Source organism: Ahaetulla prasina, chromosome 9, assembly GCF_028640845.1.
Source record: "Ahaetulla prasina isolate Xishuangbanna chromosome 9, ASM2864084v1, whole genome shotgun sequence".
Lineage (NCBI taxonomy): Eukaryota > Metazoa > Chordata > Lepidosauria > Squamata > Colubridae > Ahaetulla > Ahaetulla prasina.
In genome coordinates this window covers 35,084,610-35,105,688 of record NC_080547.1, presented here as the reverse complement: position 1 = coordinate 35,105,688, position 21,079 = coordinate 35,084,610, and the positions used below count along the sequence as shown (strand labels likewise).

Here is a 21,079-nt window from a genome sequence, read left to right as displayed (position 1 = left end):
ATATATTTTTGAAGGAGAGGGGAATTGAGAGTGTGATTATGTGTAGAGTGACTAGAGATTATAATTTAGGATTTATTTTGGATTATGATTGTTAGTTTTGATACCCTGCATTTTGTTCTGGGAAGTCGGGGGGGCGGGGGTAAGGGGGAGGGGAATTGGGGTGGGTTGAGGGTAGAGGATGGAGTGATGGTTAATGTACAGGGATTATTGAAGATGTATAAATATAATTAATGTAGGGTCGGGTCTGCCCAGTTACCATTTTAGAATGGTGGGGAGGGAGAAAAGAGGAGAGAATAGGAGGTAGGAAAGAGGAGAAGAGGGGTAGAAGAGGGAGAAGAGGAAGGAAGAGGGGTAGAAGAGGGAGAAGGAAGGTGTAGGGTGGAGGGAGGAGAGGACATAGATAAGAGAAGGGGAGGAAGGTCTGGAAAGTAGAAGAAGGTAGAAGATGGAAGAGAGCTAAAAGGAGGGGGTGGTGACTGGGCAAGCCCGACTAATTGTATATGACTCTACATTGGATGAGTTGTTGGATATGAATGTAAAAATAAAACTTTTTTATAAAAAAAAACAAACAAAGAAAAGGGGAACAACCAGTCTCTAAAGCACTTGAAGGCAAGACAAAAAGTAATGGATAGAAACTTATCAAGCAAAGATCCAGTTTAGAACTAAGGAGAAATTTCCTGACAGTGTGAACAATTGATCAGTGCAATGGCTTCAGTTCAGAAGCTGTTGGTGCTCCATCACTGGAGGTTTTTACAATAGGATTAACAGCCATTTAACAGGGACGCGGTGGCTTAGTGGCTAAGACGCTGAGCTTATCGATCGAAAGGGCAGCAGTTCAGCGGTTCGAATCCCTAGTGCCATGTAATGGGGTGAGCTCCCGTGACTTGTCCCTGCTTCTGCCAACCTAGCAGTTTGAAAGCACGTAAAAAATGCAAGTAGAAAAATAGGGACCATCTTAGTGGGAAGGGAACAGCGTTCCATGCGCCTTTGGCATTGAGTCATGTCAGCTACATGACCAAGGAGACGTCTTTGGACAGCGCTGGCTCTTTGGCTTTGAAACGGAGATGAGCACTGCCCCCTAGAGTCGGGAACAACTAGCACATACGTGCGAGGGGAACCTTTACCTTTAACAGCCATTTGTTTGGAATGGTTTGGGGCCATGATGGCGAACTTATGGCACGTGTGCCAGAGGTGGCACACAGCACCCTCTCTGATGGCACACAAGCCATTGCCCCAGTTCTGTGCTGTGCTGCACAAGTTTGTGTGCCTCCTGCCGGCCAGCTGATCTTTGGGTCTCTGTCATGCATGGTGTGCATGTGCGTGAGGAGGCAGCACACATGCATGCACAGGGAGGTGGGGCGCATGCAGGGAGCCGTACGCGCATTGCATTTTGGGGTTCGTGCGCACTTTGGGCACTCAGTCCAGAAAGGTTAGCCATCACTGGTATAGGGTCAGAGGTGGGTTTCAGCAGGTTCTGACCAGTTCTGGAGAACTGGTAGTGGAAATTTTGAGTAGCTCAGAGAACCGGTAAATACCACCTCTGACTAACTCCGCTCCCATCTATTCTCTGCCTCCCGAGTACCAGCTGATCTGGAGGAAATGGGGATTTTACAGTATCCTTCCCCTGGAGTGGGGTGGGAATGGAGATTTTACAGTATTCTTTCCCTGCTACGGCCACCAAGCCATGCCACACCAACCAAGCTACGCCCAGAAAACTGGTAGTAAAAACTTTTTGAATCCCACTACTGGTCACATCATTCCCTGTCATCCACTAGTCACAGATTATGGGAATGTTAAACTAGAGGTCTGGAAAAATCAAGCCCTCTTGAATCTGCTTTAAGAGTTTGCCAGGTGGATAACAGATGCATCACCTGCTCTGAGAAAATACTTTCTGACTCAAACTACCTTCACCCTCAAAAACAGGGAATCCACACAAACTCATTAGAGATACAGAAACTGTGTTTCTCTATTTTTTATCCCCAAAACCTGGAAACACTTCTTGAGATTTTTTTTTTTAAATTATCTCTTAAATGCAACCAAGTTCATTTTGATGCTGAGCAAATCTCTGGTTGTCCCACTCTAATTTAAAATAGCATTAATCCAAGAATCCAGTTTATGTTTGCAAATGAGCAAAGGAACATGAAACCATTGTATCTTTCAATTTATATTGTTTTTATTTGTTTCCTAGTACGATTTGATAGCTTATTAGTAACCTTGACTATCACTAAGTGTTGTACCTTATGATTCTTGATGAATGTATTTTATTTTTCCTTTATGTACCCTGAGAGCACATACACCAAAGACAAATTCCTTGTATGTCCAATCACACTTGGCCAATAAAGAATTCTATTCTATTCTGTTCTAATCTAGTCTAGTCTAGCCTAGCCTAGCCTAATCTAGTCTAATCTAGTCTAGTCTAGTCTAGTCCTTATTTCTTTTCTTTTCTTTTCTTTTCTTTTCTTTTCTTTTCTTTTCTAGTCTAGTCTAGTCTAGTCTAGTCTAGTCTAGTCTAGTCTAGTCTAGTCCTTATTTCTAGCCTAGCCTAGCCAAGTCTAGTCTAGTCTAGTCTAGTCTAGTCTAGTCTAGTCTAGTCTAGTCCTTATTTCTATTCTATTCTATTCTATTCTATTCTATTCTATTCTATTCTATTCTACTCTACTCTACTCTACTCTACTCTTGTTCGTTAAAAAGAATTGGTTATTTCCTTTTCAGGTCTATAAAGTGTGGCAAGCTATATTGCGTAGGTGGTAAAGAGATGCCCGTAGGTGGAAGCCTGGTGGAATTTGGATCATGCAGAGCCAGTTTTGCAAAAGGAAAGGAAATAGATGTTGGAATGGTTGATCCTGGAACAAAATGTGAAGAAGGAATGGTTAGTCAAAGATTACATCTAATCGGTGTGCTGAAAGGTCTGATTGCAAGGGGTTAGCAATAAAATAATTTTGCAATGGATCTTGCTGAAAGCTGGTTTAGATTTTGCATACTACAGTGAATCTCTGTAGAAGGAAAAAAAAAATCCATCTAGCCTTCTTGTTTTTATTATTTTGTTTTTCCTGCAGACAACAAATCAGCATTAGCAATAGCACTTGGGCGTATATATCAGCCCATGGTAGTTTTAAGCACTTTAGAATGTCAGCATATTGCCCCCAACAATCTAGGTTCTCATTTTACTGATCTTGGAAGGATGGAAAATTGAGTCAACCTTGAATCCCACCAGGATCTAACTCCAGGCTGTGGGCAGAGTTAGCTTGCAATACTGTATTCTAACCACTGCACCACCAAGGCTTCTCCGGTGAATGTCCAGGGCTGTTTTGTTCTTCTAAGAAAAAAAAATGCCTGGCCTTCTCAGAGCCTTGTGATTGTTCTTTGCAACACCTTCTGGACAGAGACAGTCTTATAGGTATCTCCATAGGGAAGGTGGAAGAGAGAAAAGAGATGAGAAAATCAGGGGTAGAACTGGTTCTATAGTGGGTTCCACTTACCTTCGCTACTGGTTCAGAATCGGGACTGCATGCATGTGCTTGCTTCACTCGTGTGTGATGCTTCTGTGCATGCGCAGAACCTTCTGCACATGCACAGAGCATCCATGAAGATGTCCGGGTGGATGGGCGGAGCCTCCTGCCACCGCAACTACCGGTTCACCTGAACTGGGGTGAACAAGTAGAAACCCACCACTGAACTGGTTGTGAGCTAAAACAGGGGTTTCCAACCTTGGCGACTTTAAGACTTGTGGACTGCAACTCCCAGAATTCCTCAGCCAGCACCACAAGTCTTAAAGTTGCCAAGGTTGGAGACCCCTCAAAGCTGGCTGTAGGAACTCTGGGAGTTGAAGTCCACAAGTCTTAAAGTTGCCAAGATTGGAGATCCCTGACCTAAAGGACACCAATTCAGTGAAGCCACTTTGAAGTGCTGAAGCAATCCCAAAGCTTAGATTCCAAAGGATCAGGAATCACATACACACACACACCTGTCTTTTTACACAGTGTAGAACTTGGAAGAAATTTATTGAATATCCTGGTTTTGTTCTAGAGCAGTGACAGCTAACCTTTTTGCCAAAAGAGTGGGGAGCACAGGGGGTTGGTTGTGCATACACATGCCTGCACCCATAATTCCCCCCCCACCAGCGGTGCACCCGTGACCCCACCGCACTCTCCCCATATTTGGCATGTGATGGCACAGTGGGCCTGGTAGGCCCGTTTTGCATCCTCCACAGGCTCTAGAGACTTTCTTGGAGCCTGGGGAGGGCGAAAACAGCCTTTCCCACCCACCTGGAGGCCCTCCGGAGGCCAGAAACAGCCTGTTTCTAGACTTCTGGTGGGCCCAGAAGGCCCAAAAATCAACACATGCACACTGGAGCTAAGCTAGAGCAACACTTGCGTGCCCACCGATATGTGCCACCTGTGGGACATGTTCTAGAGAATGACAGAGTTTAGATGTGTAGGAAACTGCTGTCTTATTCTATTCATAATCTTTTACTTTGACTTTCAGGTCTGCAACAACGGGCAGTGTGTTGAGATAGAAACAGCCTACAGATCGACCAACTGTTCCCACAAATGCACAGGACACTCGGTAAGCATTTTGTATTTTATATTCTGGCTAAAGTATTCTCCACGCTCTTTAAGACTGTTCTGCTTTGGGCTTGGCCTATAGAAAGCTTACAGGTAATCCTTGATTTTCAGCAGTTCATTTAGTGACCACCCAAAGCTATAACAGGAATGAAAAAAAAGTGATTTATGACTGTTGTTCACACTTATGACCATTGCAGCGTCCCTATGGTCATGCTTGGATGCTTGGCAACTGGTTCATCTGGGTCCTCATTTTACCCACCTCGGAAGGATGGGAGGCTGAGTCAACCTTGAGCCTGGTGGGATTTGAGCTGCCAAATTGCAGGCAGCCGGCAGTCAGCGGAAGTAGCCTGCAGTACTGCACTCTAACCACTGCGCCACCATGGCTCAGTTTTAGTTTCAATTTTATGGTTCAGTATTTTCTGCTTTCTTCAGACTTCATAAAAGTGTAAGAGAAATGTTGACTACTTTTTCCTTGTATTTGTTTCAAAGATTAATACTGGTCTTTGCTATCCTAGGAATGTGACCATGAACTGCAGTGCCAATGCAAAGAAGGATCAACACCTCCTTACTGTGATGACTCCACCGGAAATAAATGTGAGTTAATTCAGGAGGGCACCTGTATGCGGATGATACTCAGCTGTACTTTTCTACACCGAACCACCCCAACGAAGCTATCGAAGTGCTGTCCCGGTGTCTGGAGGCCGTACGGGTTTGGATGGGGAGAAACAGGCTCAAGCTCAATCCCGTCAAGACAGAGTGGCTGTGGATGCCGGCATCCCGGTACAGTCAGCTAAATCCGCGGCTGAACATCGGTGGCGAGTCATTGGCCCCGATGGAGAGGGTCCGCAACTTAGGCGTCCTCCTGGATGAACGGCTGTCTCTAGAAGAGCATTTGATGGCCGTCTCCAGGAGAGCGTTCTACCAGGTTCGCCTGGTACGCCAGTTGCGCCCCTTTCTGGACTGGGATGCCCTATCCACGGTTACTCACGCACTCGTGACGTCTCGCCTGGATTACTGCAATGCTCTCTACATGGGGCTCCCCTTGAGGGGCATCCGGAGGCTACAGTTAGTCCAGAATGCAGCTGCGCGGGTGATAGATGGAGCCCCTCGTGGCTCCCATATGACACCTATCCTGCGCAGACTGCACTGGCTTCCTGTGGCCTTCTGGGTGCGCTTCAAGGTTTTGGTGACCACCTTTAAAGCGCTCCATGGCATTGGGCCGGGTTATTTACGGGACCGCCTACTGCGACCGAATACCTCCCACCGTCCCGTGCGCTCTCAGGGTGCCGTCAGCGAGGCAATGTCGTCTGGCGACGCCCAGGGGAAGGGCCTTCTCTGTGGGGGCTCCCACCCTCTGGAACGATCTACCCCCCGGACTTCGTCAGCTTTCGGACCTTCGGACCTTCCGCCGCGGGCTTAAAACATACTTATTTAATTGTGCAGGACTGAGCTAGATTTTAAATTTTGGGTTTTAAATTGGGTTTTATTTCTATTTTTAATTGGACGGGCTTTAGAATAAGTTTTTTAAATGTTTTATATTGTATTTATATTCTATTTATCTGTTTTTAGTGCCTGTAAACCGCCCTGAGTCCCTTGGGAGATAGGGCGGTATATAAATATGATTAAATAAATAAATAAAATAAAAATAAATATATCTATATCTGTAAAACAATATATATTGCTCGCAATATATACTGCGAGTCCGGAACTGAAATAATTAAAATTTTATTCAACTAAGCTTTCATCAGCCGTCTGCTGACATCATCAGAGCATTAAATTACCATTGCAGAGAACTTTGCCTTTATATGCCATTATAGGGCATATAATGCCATTACATGCCAGCTAGTAGAATAGTAGAATAAAATTTTAATTATTTCAGTTCCGAAGCTCGCAGAATGTCTGTTTTTTTATTTTAGAAATATACCTGGAACTCGTATTTTTAAAATAGAATATATAAATACCGTATATACTCGAGTATAAGCCGAGTTTTTCAGCACGTTTTTTGTGCTGAAAAACGTCCCCTCGGCTTATACTCGAGTATATACGGCTTATACTTGAGTTTTTTTTTTCTTCTTTTTTTCACATTATACCGGATGGTGCAAACTTGGCGGGCTTTTGCATTAGCGCGGGGAAGCCCTGCCGGTGCAGTGAGAGGGCGGGGCGGGGGAGCCGCCAGCCTTCTCGGCTGAGGGAGGGAGGCTTTCCCTGACCGGTAGCTGCCTCATTTCCCTCCCTCGGCTTATACTCGAGTCCCCAGTTTACCCCAGTTTTTTGGGGTAAAATTGGGGACCTCGGCTTATACTCGGATCGGCTTATATTCGAGTATATACGGTATATATATAATAGAATATTTGTGTTCGTAGGGTTTTCACGGGTATAGGTATGTAGGTCTTGGCATATTCGGGTCTTTTCCCATGTAAGGTTGAGAGTGTCTTGGCGACATTTCGACGAGGTCTCACTCATCATCTTCAGGCTGGTGCTTTCGGCTTTATGCTTCTGTGATATACCAAGACCCACATAATAGAATATATATTTCGCCGCGAGCTCAAAACTTACTTATTTATCTGCGCTGGACTGGGTTAGTTTTTTAAGTTATGGGTTTTTAATGGTGATTTTATAGTTTAGGGTTTTATATCGGTCGTTTGACCGTTTTTAGTTTTAAATTGGCCGGTTAAATATTTCATTTTAAATGTATTTTAAATTTATTGTGTACCTATGTGTTTTAATAAGGCTGTACACCGCCCTGAGTCCTTCGGGAGAAGGGCGGTCTAGAAATCTAATTAATAAATAAATAAATAAATAAATAAATGTATGTATGTATGTATGTATGTATGTATGTATGTATGTATGTATGTTTTCTGAGGTTTTCACGGGTGTTTGTATGTAGGTCTTTGGTTGTTCGGGTTTTCTCCCGTGTAAAATTGGAAATGTCTTGGCAACGTTTCGACGAAGTCTCATTCGTCATCTTCAGGCTTCAGCTTCGTGCTTCTGGGAGCAATGTGTGATCGCAGCTGTTTCTTCCTTTTAACTGCTAGTGGGGGTTTGAACTGATTGGGTGGGAGCTTGGCTGTGCTCTGATTGGATGGAGGTTTTTTTGTGCTCTGATTGGCTGGGGGTGTGTCCTGTTTGGGTGGGGGCTTGGTTGTGCTCAATTTAGTCTGTGTTGCAGGGGGATTTGAGCTGGTGAGCTGCATAGCTGTTGTTTGGCTTTGTGGTGGTGCTACATCTTCATAGTGGGTAGATGCATATATGCAGCAGACTGACACCAAGTCTGCTGCATGTTGAGTTACACCAAGGGTGTCCAAATTTGGCCCTTTGAAGAATGGTGGACTTCAACTCCCAGAATTCCCCAGCCAGCATGAGCTATAAATATGAGCAAGTTGCTGGCTAGGGAATTCTGGGAGTTGAAGTCCACCTTTCTTCAAGGGTCCAAGTTTGGACATCCTTGAGTTAGACTGTGTTAATCTTAAAGAATGATGATATCTAGTTAAAGTCATTCATGTCTATTGTATATCATTTGTTTTCCTAAATTAAATTGCCCAGAGTTGGTTCAGAGTTGGGTAGCACCTAAATTAAAATAGTTGAATAAATTAATACATTCTAGCCCAGTGATGGTTAATCTTTTCAGCACCAAGTACTGAAACTGGAGCGTGCATGCGCCAGAGCACCAGAACCCAGTAGAGAGCAGTGCACATGTGTGCGGCAACCAGCAGTTCTTCCGGATTCCATCATGCGTATGCATGTTGGACAGCTGGTTCAGCACACATGCGCACTGGCTAGCTGCTCTCTTCTGAGTTCCGGCGCTCGCATGCTGGAAGAGAGCAGTTGGCTGGTGCTCATGCACATCGGACGAGCATGCACACAACAAAACCTGGAAAAACAGGTGGTGACGCATGCCATAGATTCACCATCATGGCTCTAGCCAATTCTCAACAATGGCTCTTATTGCATGGGTGAGAAACGCCAGGGCTTGGAGCAATATAATTTTCAATGGATTATCTCTATGTTTCCACCGCGATTTCATCCACTATATTCATACCATTTTCTTTTTCTCTTTTAGATATCATCATCATTGTTGTAACTGTAGTAGTCTCAATAGCCATAGCCATCCTCCTGGCAGTTCTCTTCGGCTGCTATATTTTAAAGAAGAAACAAAGAGAGAGGTGAAACTTTGGAATGCTCTCAGTCAAGCTCCTTCTCCTTCTCCTTCTCCTTCTTCTTTTTTGCTCAGTTTTTTCTTTTTTACACATGTCATAAATGTACATTCTCTTGTCCATAAAATAATCATACATATTTTTTCTGAAGAAAGCACAAAGATAAAACATTTTAATTACATTTGGGGTTGCTCTTCTACCCTTTCTTTCCCTTCCTTTCACAATAAACCTTCTTCTCCTCTTTCCCCTCCCTCCTCGCCTCTCCTACTTTCTTCCTCTTCCTCTCCTTCCTCCTTCCTCCTTTCCCTTCCTCTCTCCACTCCTCCCCTCTTTCCCTCCTTTCTCACCTTCTCTCCTACTCTTGTCCTCTATCCTATCTTCCTCTCCTTCCCCTTTCTTCCATTCCTCTCTCTCCCTCTCCTCCTCTATCATACCCTCTATTCCTCTCTTCCTTCTTTCTTCTTTGTTGTATAATATTTCCCTTGTTTGGTATCCGAGCAACTCTGATTCTCTAATAATATATACTTTCTTTTCAGTTTCTTTACCATTTTACCCAATCTGTCATTTCATAATTGTACATTTATATTTATAATCTTCTTTCTCCCCCACTCCCATTCCCCTTTTCCATTTACTCTGGTGTTATCTGGATTTCTATTTCTTTTTTTGTCATTTCCCTCATTTAGCTTTCTATTATTTTAAGTGTGGGGATATTACCAATTTGCTGAGTCCCAGAAAAACAGCAGTGGGGATGGGGGGGTTTCTCCCAAATTAATGAAGAAGCTGAACATAAACTGACTTGGAAAAAGCTGTATAAAACTGGATATTCAGTTCAGGAAATCTCTCATTGGAGTTAATAGATGTTGACGGAATTATAGTATGAACTGAAATATAGTATATGTACAAAACAAAACAGTTCTAGGATATCAGCAGTTTTCAGGTAACTAGTTAACAAGAGGGGGAAGGGAGGGAGGAAGGGAGGGAGGGAGGGAGGAAGGAAGGAAGGAAGGAAGGAAGGAAGGAAGGAAGGAAGGAAGGAAGGAAGGAAGGGAGACATTTAATGTATTTCCAGTGTTACCTTGACTTTGATGTTGGGTATGGTGCAGAATCCTATCCTAACTATAATATTCTATTATTTTATGGCAGCATTCACAAAAGTGCACCTGCAGCCACAAATCCTCCTTTCTCTGGTCCAGATCAGAAGAGGAAACAGCATCTTGGTCCAGTGTCCAATGATCGAGAGGTGAGAGCAGGGGTGAAATGCTCCCGGTTTGGACCGGATCGGCCGATCTGGTAGCGATGGCGGTGGGTGGTTTGGAGAACCAGTATCAAAAATCCCTGGTCCCCCTGCCCATGCCCACCCAATCGCCTGGTCGCCTGCTTGCCCGCTTGCCATTTCTTTCTGGCTCGCTCGCTTTCCCCGCCTGAATGGTAGGAATAGGTTGTAAAAATGCTTTTAAAAGGTTAAAAAAAGGCTCTGACGATCGCACTGCTCAGCTGTGATCATCGGAGCCTTTTTAAAAACCTTTTAAAAGCATTTTTTACAACCTATTCGGCCGAATAGGTTTAAAAAATGCTTTTAAAAGGTTAAAAAAAGGCTCTGATGATCGCACACCACTGCTGTGACTGTCAAGCCTTTTTTAACCTTTTAAAAGCATTTTTACTGCCTATTCGCCCAAATAGGTAGTTAAAAAATGCATTTAAAAAGTAAAAAAAAAAGGTTACAATGATCATAGCTGTGGCACGAGATCGTCAGAGCTTTTTTTTTTTACTTTTTAAAGCATTTTTACTACCTATTCGCCCGCTTTTAAAAAAGTAAAAAAAAAGGCTCCGATGATCTCGTGCCACAGCTGATCACACACACCCCGCGCACCATTCTGCTTACCTTCCTTCCCATGCCTCCTTTTGGCGTGCACTACACACGTGCACCTCGCATTTGGTGCATGCTGTACATGCGTGCATGAAGAGCACATTTGGTGCATGCACAGCCACCAAATTGGTAGTAAACTGGTTCAGATTTCACCACTGGGTGAGAGGTCAAGTGGGCTAACTGAGCAAAGTAGAACACTGCAATTTTATGAAATGCTTCATCCATTGGCTCCATAATAGGTCATAAGAAGAATGGTTCCTCAGTGGCAATTTAAGGAATTTGGGAACCAGGATGGGTTTAGAGGCTCTTTACCCCATGGACAACGCCTAGAGCAAGAAACAAGATGCTGAAACTGTGCTATATGTGGTAGCTTTTCATCAACACACCGACAAAATGCTTGCCTCCTTTATTCATTATACATAGAAACATGTTATTGCTTCTATTGCCGTGATTATGGTGGCTCAGGCTGCTAAGACATTAGCACAGCTAATTATTATTAGCTGTGTTATTAGCACAGCTGCTTGCAATTACTGCAGGTTCTAGTCCCACCAGCCTTCCATCCTTTATAAGGTAGGTAAAATGAGGACCCAGATTGTTGGGGGCAATAAGTTCACTTTGTATATAAATATACAAATAGAATGAAGACTATTGCTAACATAGTGTAAGCCGCCCTGAGTCTTCGGAGAAGGGTGGGATATAAATGCAAATAAAAAAAAATATTATAAGACAAGGTCAATCAACCTGTTATTTTTCGAGATGCAACACAACTCTCTGTTGTTTTCAAAAACAAAAATAACACAATTGCTATAAATACTGAACTAACTTATTGTTTGCACAATAAAGTCAATAGAATGTGTTGGTCAAGAAAGCGACACAAAACAATTAAGATTAACATTAACGGAATTATGTATGTATGGAAGTGCAGCTACAAGGCTTCTAACTGATGTGGCTGAGTGTTTGAAGATATTGGCTTTAAAACCAATATGCTCAAACAGTCTGACTGTTTCTTCCTTTCAGATAAATTCTTCCCGATTTCTCCTCCCTTGCCCGATTCCATTCCAAGCAAGTACACCAGAAGTCCATGTCGTGAGTAGAATTCAATGGAACAATTCCTGCATATGAGTCTAAAGCAGTCTTTAACAAACAAAATACATATATTTCACAAATAAAATAAAATATGCTGTGTCTTGTCAGTGGTGTAAACGTGCATATTATATTGAGCCAAGTAAGTTTTATTTTATTTCAGGTTAGCATGTTGTGTGAATCAGAATATTGTAGTTTATCAATCATGGTTTATGGTTAGTGTAAACTAAGCATTGTGGCTCATACAATATATTATGATTAGAACAATATAGCTTATTGTGATATGTGAGTATGGTTACTTGACAAATGTGAAGGATTTTAAACAAATGTGAAAATGTTGTCTCTAATTTATTATGTTCATTTGGCTGCAGTACCAGTGGTGGGTTTCAATTTTTTTTACTACCGGTTCTGTGGGTGTGGTTTGTGGGGTGTGGCATGGCTTGCTGGACGTGGCTTGTTGGGCGTGGCAGGGGAAGGATACTGTAAAACCTCCATTCCCACCCCACTCCGGGGGGAAAAATAATGCAAAATTCCCATTTCCTCCCAATCAGCTGGGACTTGGGAGGCAGAGAATAGATGGGGGCGGGGCCAGTCAGAATTTTTACTACCAGTTCTCCAAACTACTCAAAGTTTCTGCTACCGTTCTCCAGAACTGGTCAGAACCTGCTGAAACCCACCTCTGTGCAGTACCCATTGGACTCAATGTACTTCTTTATAAGCAGATATATAGAGAGATTGTAACTGTACTTTAAAAAATAGGTATTTTTTTTCCAAATTTAGCAACTTTAAGATCTAGAATGTTGCAAATGAAGAACAAATAATCTACACACTTTTTAACCTGATTGTTGAAAAATCCATACTACTATTCTGAAACACAATAAGTAGTTTCTGATTATTTAAATTATTATTTCCTTTCTGCACTCTAAATCCCTATATAGAGTAGGGATAATCTGCATAATATCCAATGTTATATAGGAACATCATGATTCTACCATTAAGGGAGTTCTACAAAATTAGGGAGTTCACACACATTCTTAGAGAAATCAGCTGATTAAACTGATACTATTTCATTATTAACAGAAAACCCCAGATGATCCATTAAGACACAAATATGAAAATGCCAGAATGGTAAGTTTCTAAATAAATGGCCATTTGATCTAACAATTTCAGAATACTGGTAAACATTCCCTCTGATTTTGCTAATACACTGACAATTCACCCCACCCTGTAATCATACCTCATTCTGTATAGAAAAGTGAAAATCTGATCTGATGAGTATTTTTTTAAGACAAGAAATCAACTGTTCTTCATCTACAAATGCTAATATGGAGTACTATGCTTCAATTTCCCAAACCGTCCATTAACATAGTATTTTCTACAGTGCATTTCTAGCAGAGATTTTTTTTTTTCATAAACTGGTAACAAATCAATTGGAGATGCAAATTACTGGATTATGTCAATTATCTCAAAACATTCTAATTCTGTTTTGAATTAGGCAGATTTCAAGAAAATAACCAACGACAGGTCAGTCATTATGAGTGAAGTTTTTCAATACCCAAAGGGATATATGTAGTCAGAGGGCATTTAAGTGATTTCATGATAGAGAATGCATCCCTTGAGCAGTTTTTGTTGCAACCCTGCCAAGGAAAAATAGACTAGGACAATCCAGGGGCTAAAATAGTTGAAGGCATTCCTGGGCTGTATTAATGGAAGCATTGTGCCCAGATGTAATGCTTCCACTGAATTCTGGCTGGTTAAATCTTGTTTGCTGAACATGTTAGGTACAGTTTTGGGCACCATATTTTAAAAACACTGTGGAGAGTGTTGCAAGGATTGAGTGATATAAGAAATCAGTTTGAAGGACTTGTCAGCCCAACAAAGTAGAAACCAATGACATACTATTTTTACCAAGACTATTTTTATTGCAATAGAGCAGGGGTCTGCAAACTTGGCTCTTTTAAGACTTGTGGACTTCAACTTCAACAAAGCTGGCTGAGGAACTCTGGGAGTTGAAGTCCACAAGTCTTAAAAGAGCCAAGTTTGCAATAGAGTAATAGAATCTTGTAAGTCTAAATGTGTTTTCTCCGTCCTCATTTTATCTTCATGTGAAATAGCGAGGAACTTGTCTGAGGTGTTTTCTTAAGTTATTACCAGACGTGAAAAAACAGGACCATAGGTTAAGTTCCAACTAAGCTGATGTATTGCTCATGCTCATACACAAGAATCTAGTCAATTTACGGTCAGCACTAAACTGGCACTAGATGAAAGTTAACAGAATTCAAGAGGGGTTGGACTTAGACTGTTTATGGGAATGTTAGGAGTCCAGGCTGATTCCTCTCTTGACTCCACCTCCAGGCGGTGACTCCTCCTCCTACAATTATTTCCTTGACACAGGCTCAAGTCTCTCTTCAAGCCCCTTCCTCCTATCCTTCAAGACCATTCCCTATGACTTCTGCAGAGCTCTATAATCCTACTAGATACAGTTTCTTGAGAATCAACCAGATTCTTTTATACTTTAGTTTCTTCTAACTGGGGAAAGGATTTCTTATGGCATGGCACACTGAACTCCCATTGGCGCCTCTATATGGCAGGCATGATAACATCCTTGTGCCTTTCCCTTGTGACTCCAACAGAGGGCGATCTTGTAGGAGATCTACTAGGATGATAGGCCTGGACTCTCTGTCCTTTGAAAAGTTGAAGGGTCTGGGAAAGTGGAGATGTTCACTTTGTGACAAAATGTAAGGAACTCAGCACCCGAAATTGGCAAAAGACTTGCCAATATTTAAAGGGCTGCCATGCGCTAGAGAAAATAGGCCTGCCGTCTGTTGAAACAGAAATTGGAACGTGCCTCGGTGAATTGAAATGACAAGAAAGAACAGTGAGGATGAATATTAGTGAATAATTTGATTAGAACAATGGCAACTCCCCATTATGAATGTTTTTCAACTACGGGTTGGAGGGCCATAGACTTGTCTGTCATCCGTCCTGGGTAAAATAGGAAGGAAAGAAAGAAACTTGTTCTACTTTATTGTAAGGCTAAATTAATAAAATCTTACAATTCTAAAAGCACAAACTTCCGACCACCACTTTAATTACCTAATAAATTAAGGTGAGTCCTTTCTAAGTTTCTTCACCTGATTGTTAAGGTACTGGGAGGCTACTTCCTCTGCTTCTCTTCCTCTTGTCTCCCAAGGACACCCTCACATACCACTCCACACTCCATATACATTCTATTCTATATTCAATTTCATATAGTCTATGATCCTATGATAATAAACAAATTTGTTGTGGATTTCTATCTGAATTTTCTGTCAGAGCTTTCCTCAGAGAACCAGGGGAATTTTTTCGCTTTGTGAAAATGCTGAGAATTTTGAGTTCATACAACCGCACATTTGGTGGAGAAAGAGAATAAGGGTTAATTTGGGTTGCAGACAGATGACTCAGATTTTAAGCCTGACAGGAAATGTGATCTCCAATAGACGTTGAAAGCATCTTGACTACTGTGTGCAAAGGCAACTAAAAAAAACACCCCTTCCAATTTTCTTTCATTTCAGCCCATTGTGAAACCAAATATCCCTCCACCTCCTGTTCCAACGGCAAAATCCACCATATATCCAACTATGGTATGTCAGCTTCCTAAACATCACTCTTCCGACATATTTTGTTCCTTTATAGCAGGATGTTAGGGTGAGGCTTTGTGATAGTAACTCCTTCTAGCCAGTATGACATTTTCACTTTTCTGGACTTCTGGATGAAAAATAAGGCAAAGAACTGCACTGGGAGAAAAACTTCAACTGGTGGGTAACTGGTGGGGATTTTTTTTTTAATGGACCTGACCCTCCAGGGATTGTGCCTAACCATATAGTAGCTTAAATTGCTTGTTGAATACAACCAGAGTTAGTAGTAATTCAGTTTTCTTCCTAAAGCCAAGATAGGTCACAAAGCCTTTGGAATGTTGCATATCTAGTCTAGGTCTGATGCTTTTGTAAAGGGAGATTGAATTGCCATTAATAAATTGAATTGCATTATGGCCTTATTCTTGAATCTCCATCTATCTAGGACAGTTAATCTACGATAGTAACTGTAGGAGCAGAGAACTGGAGGGGGGCGTTAAATGTGATTAACGTCAAGTACAAAGAAACAAGATCATTCAAGAAGTTAGAGCATAGAAGATTTATTCAAACCTATACACAAGAATCTAGTCAACTAATGGTCAACACTACACTGGCACTAGATAAGGGTCAACAGAATTCAGGGTGGTCTGGACTTGTGACTCTTGTGACAATGCAAGGACTTTGAACTGATAATGCATTTAACTCCACCCTTCAGTTCTGCTCTTGCTCTTTTGTACAGTAACAGAGTGATAATATTCTCATAAAAGCTTTGTCCAAACTCCAGTTTTAATGGGAAATGGTTGGAATATGTTCCATTATTAAAATACTCCCTTCCTTCATGTAAGAATTTAAGAGGCCCAGAAATACTTACTTTCCAGATTTTATTCTTGAAAGTTCCTTTTTCAAAGAAACAACTTCCCATAGGAAAACTGAAGCCATCCGATCTTGGTGCAAAACTTTTAACCCTTCATCATGAATTGCCTTTCAAGCAGTGAATTCCACTCTTTGTAACCAGCTAAATTGCTTTAAACACATATTCTGAAGATCTTGGATTACAAAGTTTCTTGCAGATAAATTATCCAAGAATGGCGCCAGAACATGGCCATTAGGCAGAAGCTGGCTCATTTCTTGAAATGTTATTTATCACAATAACATCTGTACTCCTTGATGCTGGGTTTTGGGTTTTTTTTACAACCAAGCCCAAGTTTTAGACCAGGAGTGCACCAAGGGTTAACTGGAGATTAAAAATGGCCTTCCAGAATCTATATTGCAGCTGCCAAATTCTATTCAGAATGTCCTGGAGCAAAATGCTTGTCTCTCCCTTTCATTTGGGGAGGAGGGGATAGGTGGGCAATATTAAGAAACAAAATTGGTACTTAAGCTCTCTATTTTACCCATAAAAATTCTAAAAAATGACCCTTTATCAGTTCAATTTTCAACTATGACCCTCAACGCTCCATACAAACCTGGTGCAGGCAAGTGTAAAGTAAGTGAGCAAGAGTAATTCGATATAAACATTTCTTTGCATCTTCTTCATTTACTTGTTAGAGTTATAAACTGCTGAATCAACCAAGGACTCTTGGCTGTTTGCAAATGGCAGTTCAGCAATAATATACTCAACATATATTAAACGGCTGGTTAATATTTAATAGAAATAACCTGGCATTTCTCTTACAGACAAAAATCATGAATCCAGCTCCTTCTTCTCGACTTCAGTCTAAACCACCTCCCCCTCCCCCTCCACCGCAGGTAAGAGGCAGGTTTACAAAAAATGATAAAAGATGTTAAAGAGTGATGGTAGAGGTAGAAAGATCAAGAGGTTATGGTTTGTTCTCAAGATTACATTTGGGTAGAAAAATGCAACGTATTATTAGAAATACGGGCCGTGGTGGCTCAAGGCTATAAGAAGCCTGTTATTAAAACACAGCAGCCTGCAATTACTGCAGGTTCAAGCCCCACCAGGTCCAAGGTTGACTCAGCCTTCCATCCTTTATAAGGTAGGTAAAATGAGGACCCAGATTGTTGGGGGGGCAATAAGTTGACTTTGTAAATATACAAATAGAATGAGACTATTGCCTTACACACTGTAAGCCGCCCTGAGTCTTCGGAGAAGGGCAGGATATAAATGTAAACAAACAAAAAAAAGAAAGAAATGGCAACGTATGATCTTTGATACACGGATCATGGACAAGAACGGTACAAAAGGGAATTGCACCATCTAAACTAACATTTCCGAGGTCAAATAATTTAGTTTAGAGAAACTGCCTTTGTGGGATGAAGAAGTTATCTGTGAATAAATGGAACTAGATATATACTAGTTCTTTGTTTGGCTGTTAATTCCTAAAATAAAATATGCTGGAGACTTGGATGGATGGATGGATGTATATTGGCCCTGTTGGGTATAACTTCTCCCAATGATGTTCACCCCCCCCCAAAAAAAAACACGTGGTCATCAACTTGATCAGTCTGAAGCTATCATAATCAATAAACATACAGTACATTTTTTTCAGGAAAAAAAATCAAAACAACAAAAGCAAAGCTTATTTTGGAAGTGTCTTTACCTATTTATTGTGGCACAGTGATTCGGTGGTTAAGATGTTGGGCTTATTGGCTGGAAAGCTGGCAGCCCAGTTTCGAAATCGATACGGTGATATCTCATCCTTGCCCAGCTCTTGCCAACCTAGCAGTTTAAATGCAATACAAGTAGATAAATAGGTACCACTTTGGTAGGAAAATAACAGCATTCCATGCACCTCAGCATACAGTCATGCTGGCCACATGACCATGGAAGTGTCTTTGGACAGCACTGGCTCCATGACCTTGAAACGGAGATGAATGCTACCCCTTATAGTTGGCAATGACTACTAGAGTAAAATCTGCAAGATTCCTACCTGTTTATTGCCTCCTTCCCTATTCCACTCTGGTTTGTTTTCCATCTTCAGGACTGATGACTTAAATTAATTTATAATGTTTTGCTTTCAGTCATTTGATTTCGATATCTGTTTGCTATCGTCTGCAGGCGCTGAAACCCACTAAATAATCTGAGTGTATGAAACAAAACAAGAATCAGAAATAATACCGATTCTCTGATTTCCAAGAAGACCTTTTCCATTTTCTCAGTTTCCATATCTGCAAAGGACAACTGATGGTGACTTCTTTCCACAAGTCTAAGGCTTCCTCTGTCTTTTAAACTTTGGGGACAGCATCCCCTGTAGTAAAGATGGGAACTGATAGGAAGATCTTCAGCGTTCCTCCATTATATCCTTGGATATCAAATGGGGAAATCCTAGCAGAGTTGGGATGATATTGTGAATTGTGAACCGAGCCAAAAGATTGCGTAGAAGCAAATGATGCCTCCATAGGAGATTTAAACATCCATCACTGCCAATTGTGGACAAAATCAAAACTAATGAAATATTTTTTTGATGCTTGCTGCAAGTGGAAACAGAAACTGTCCCTGCCTACTGAATTAATCACTTTATTCTCTTGGAGTACAAAATGACTGAGTCTTGTATGATGCCACCAGATTCTTTGACATAAGTGAAGGCAGATCTCTTTGAACCTTCTCTCTACCTGTGCAAACAAAGAAGCAGAGATGAGACTTAGGAACTCCAGTGGCTATTGTGTATTGCTCAAGGACTTTTCAAGGTACTATTATATTAGCTCTGCCAACCTTTTTCACCAGATTCTGCTCCTTTTCCCTAAGGCTACATGTAACCTTTGGCTTAATTTCAAAAGCCATTGGCAAGCGATCCTCTCAGGCTTCTAGTAGAGATATTTAACCCTTTTTGGATGTTGCTTGAGAGAAAAGGAATACTTTAAAAAAAGTACAAGAGAGATAAAGAAGTGGAATTCCTGGTGCTTTTTGTCTCTGGTCAGCCTTGACCAGTTTACCTAGGACATTTGCAGTCCAGTGGTCAAGATAATGGCTCTGATCATGCCATTGAAGCTCCCCCCTTTTTACATAGGTGCATTAAAAGAGGCAGGGCATTAATGGCATGGCTACAGCTTTCATCTTGACTTTTTGATTCCCCTCCCCCTGGATACCCCTGAGTATAACTCTAAAGGTTCTAGCTCAGGGGTGCCATTCAGCAGGTTCTGACATTTGTTCTTTAGTATTTAAAAGGAAAGTGACAGAGACAGAGATAGAAACAGACATGAAGAGCTAATAACTCTAAATGGTAGAAGGAATTCATTATTAGCATTTGAATAATGCTAATTATTCAATTATTCAAGGAGCATCTGAGATCTCCTTGGAGATCATTTTAAGTACTTACTTTTTGTTACATTACAATTTTTAAAAAAAGCATTTAAATGCTTAGATCTTTCAAGGACCTTTTCATCAAGCAGCCAAATAGTCCATGGATTAAAATGATGAGAAAGGTTAGGAGGCAGGATTGCAGAAAGCAATGCAATGTTCTTTTTTTAAAAAAATGTGCTACTCTTTGAAAAAGTCAGCTGTGAGACTAAGGGAGATATCGGGACAGGTGCAATAGGGACCAAAAGATGTAATGTGATTTGAAAAAAATAGGTCAAGGAACAGAACCAAAAGTATATAATTTTGTCGATTTTTTAAAATTCTTTTTTTGTGTTTTAAATAAGGCCGCTTCTGAACTCCGCCACATCTAAAACTCTTTCTGAGTTTGTTAAGCTTTTGAATGACTGATCCTGTCTGTGATTTTCCATTGTATTTTTGTGTGGAAGAGGAAGTAACACTGTTTGCTCAGTTTTCACTTCATTCATGTTTCTTCCTCCTCCCTTCTTCATTTTGCACATGAAAAAAAAAAAACACTGCCAAAAAAAAAAACAATACACATCTCCACATCTACATGATTTTATATGTTGTTTTGCCTATTGCAAGAAACACCAAGAATGGGACGGAATTATGATGCCTTGAGGTACCGCCAGGCTACTCTTTTGCAGTGCTTTTTATTGTCCATTTTGCTCAACAGGGGATGCAAAGGTATCAAAGAAACGGAGGCAACCTTTACATGTTTAGGAAATGTCAGTTGAACAGGCTCAAGCTCAATCCCTCCAAGACAGAGTGGCTGTGGATGCCGGCATCCCGGTACAGTCAGCTGAGTCCACGGCTGACTGTTGGAGGCGAGTCATTGGCCCCGATGGAGAGGGTGCGCAATTTAGGCGTCCTCCTAGATGAACGGCTGTCTCTGGAAGATCATTTGACGGCCGTCTCCAGGAGAGCGTTCTACCAGGTTCGCCTGGTGCGCCAGTTGCACCCCTTTCTAGACCGGGATGCCCTATGCACGGTCATTCACGCCCTCGTGACGTCTCGCCTGGATTACTGCAATGCTCTCTACATGGGGCTCCCCTTGAAGGGCATCCGGAGGCTGCAGTTAGTCCAGAATGCGGATGCGCGGGTGATAGAGGGAGCCCCTTGTGGCTCCCGTATGACACCTATCCTGCGCAGCCTGCACTGGCTACCTGTGGCCTTCCAGGTGCGCTTCAAGGTCTTGGTAACCACCTTTAAAGCGCTCCATGGCATAGGGCCGGGTTATTTACGGGACCGCCTACTGCTACAGAATACCTCTCACCGACCCGTGCGCTCTCACAGAGAGGGACTCCTCAGGGTGCCGTCAGCGAGGCAGTGTCGTCTGGCGACGCCCAGGGGAAGGGCCTTCTCTGTGGGGGCTCCCACCCTCTGGAACGAACTACCCCCAGGACTTCGTCAACTTCCGGACCTCCGAACCTTCCGTCGCGAGCTTAAAACACACTTATTCATCTGCGCAGGACTGGATTAGATTTTAAATTTATTGGTTTTAAATGGGTTTTAAATGG

The 21,079-nt window shown here is 41.8% G+C and overlaps 1 protein-coding gene across 1 annotated transcript in view; it reads left to right on the top strand.

Moving 5' to 3' along the window:
* LOC131203692 (zinc metalloproteinase-disintegrin-like NaMP) overlaps positions 1-20,093 on the top strand; it is a 69,265-nt gene extending 49,172 nt beyond the window's left edge. The window contains exons 16-25 of the mRNA XM_058194155.1: positions 2,713-2,869; positions 4,486-4,566; positions 5,081-5,159; positions 8,626-8,728; positions 9,863-9,959; positions 11,604-11,672; positions 12,750-12,797; positions 15,224-15,292; positions 16,961-17,032; positions 18,303-20,093. Coding sequence (XP_058050138.1) covers positions 2,713-2,869; positions 4,486-4,566; positions 5,081-5,159; positions 8,626-8,728; positions 9,863-9,959; positions 11,604-11,672; positions 12,750-12,797; positions 15,224-15,292; positions 16,961-17,032; positions 18,303-18,323 — 796 coding nt within the window. The 3' untranslated portion in view covers positions 18,324-20,093. The remainder of the gene's footprint in view (positions 1-2,712; positions 2,870-4,485; positions 4,567-5,080; positions 5,160-8,625; positions 8,729-9,862; positions 9,960-11,603; positions 11,673-12,749; positions 12,798-15,223; positions 15,293-16,960; positions 17,033-18,302) is intronic.
* The last annotated feature ends 986 nt before the right edge of the window (positions 20,094-21,079 follow it).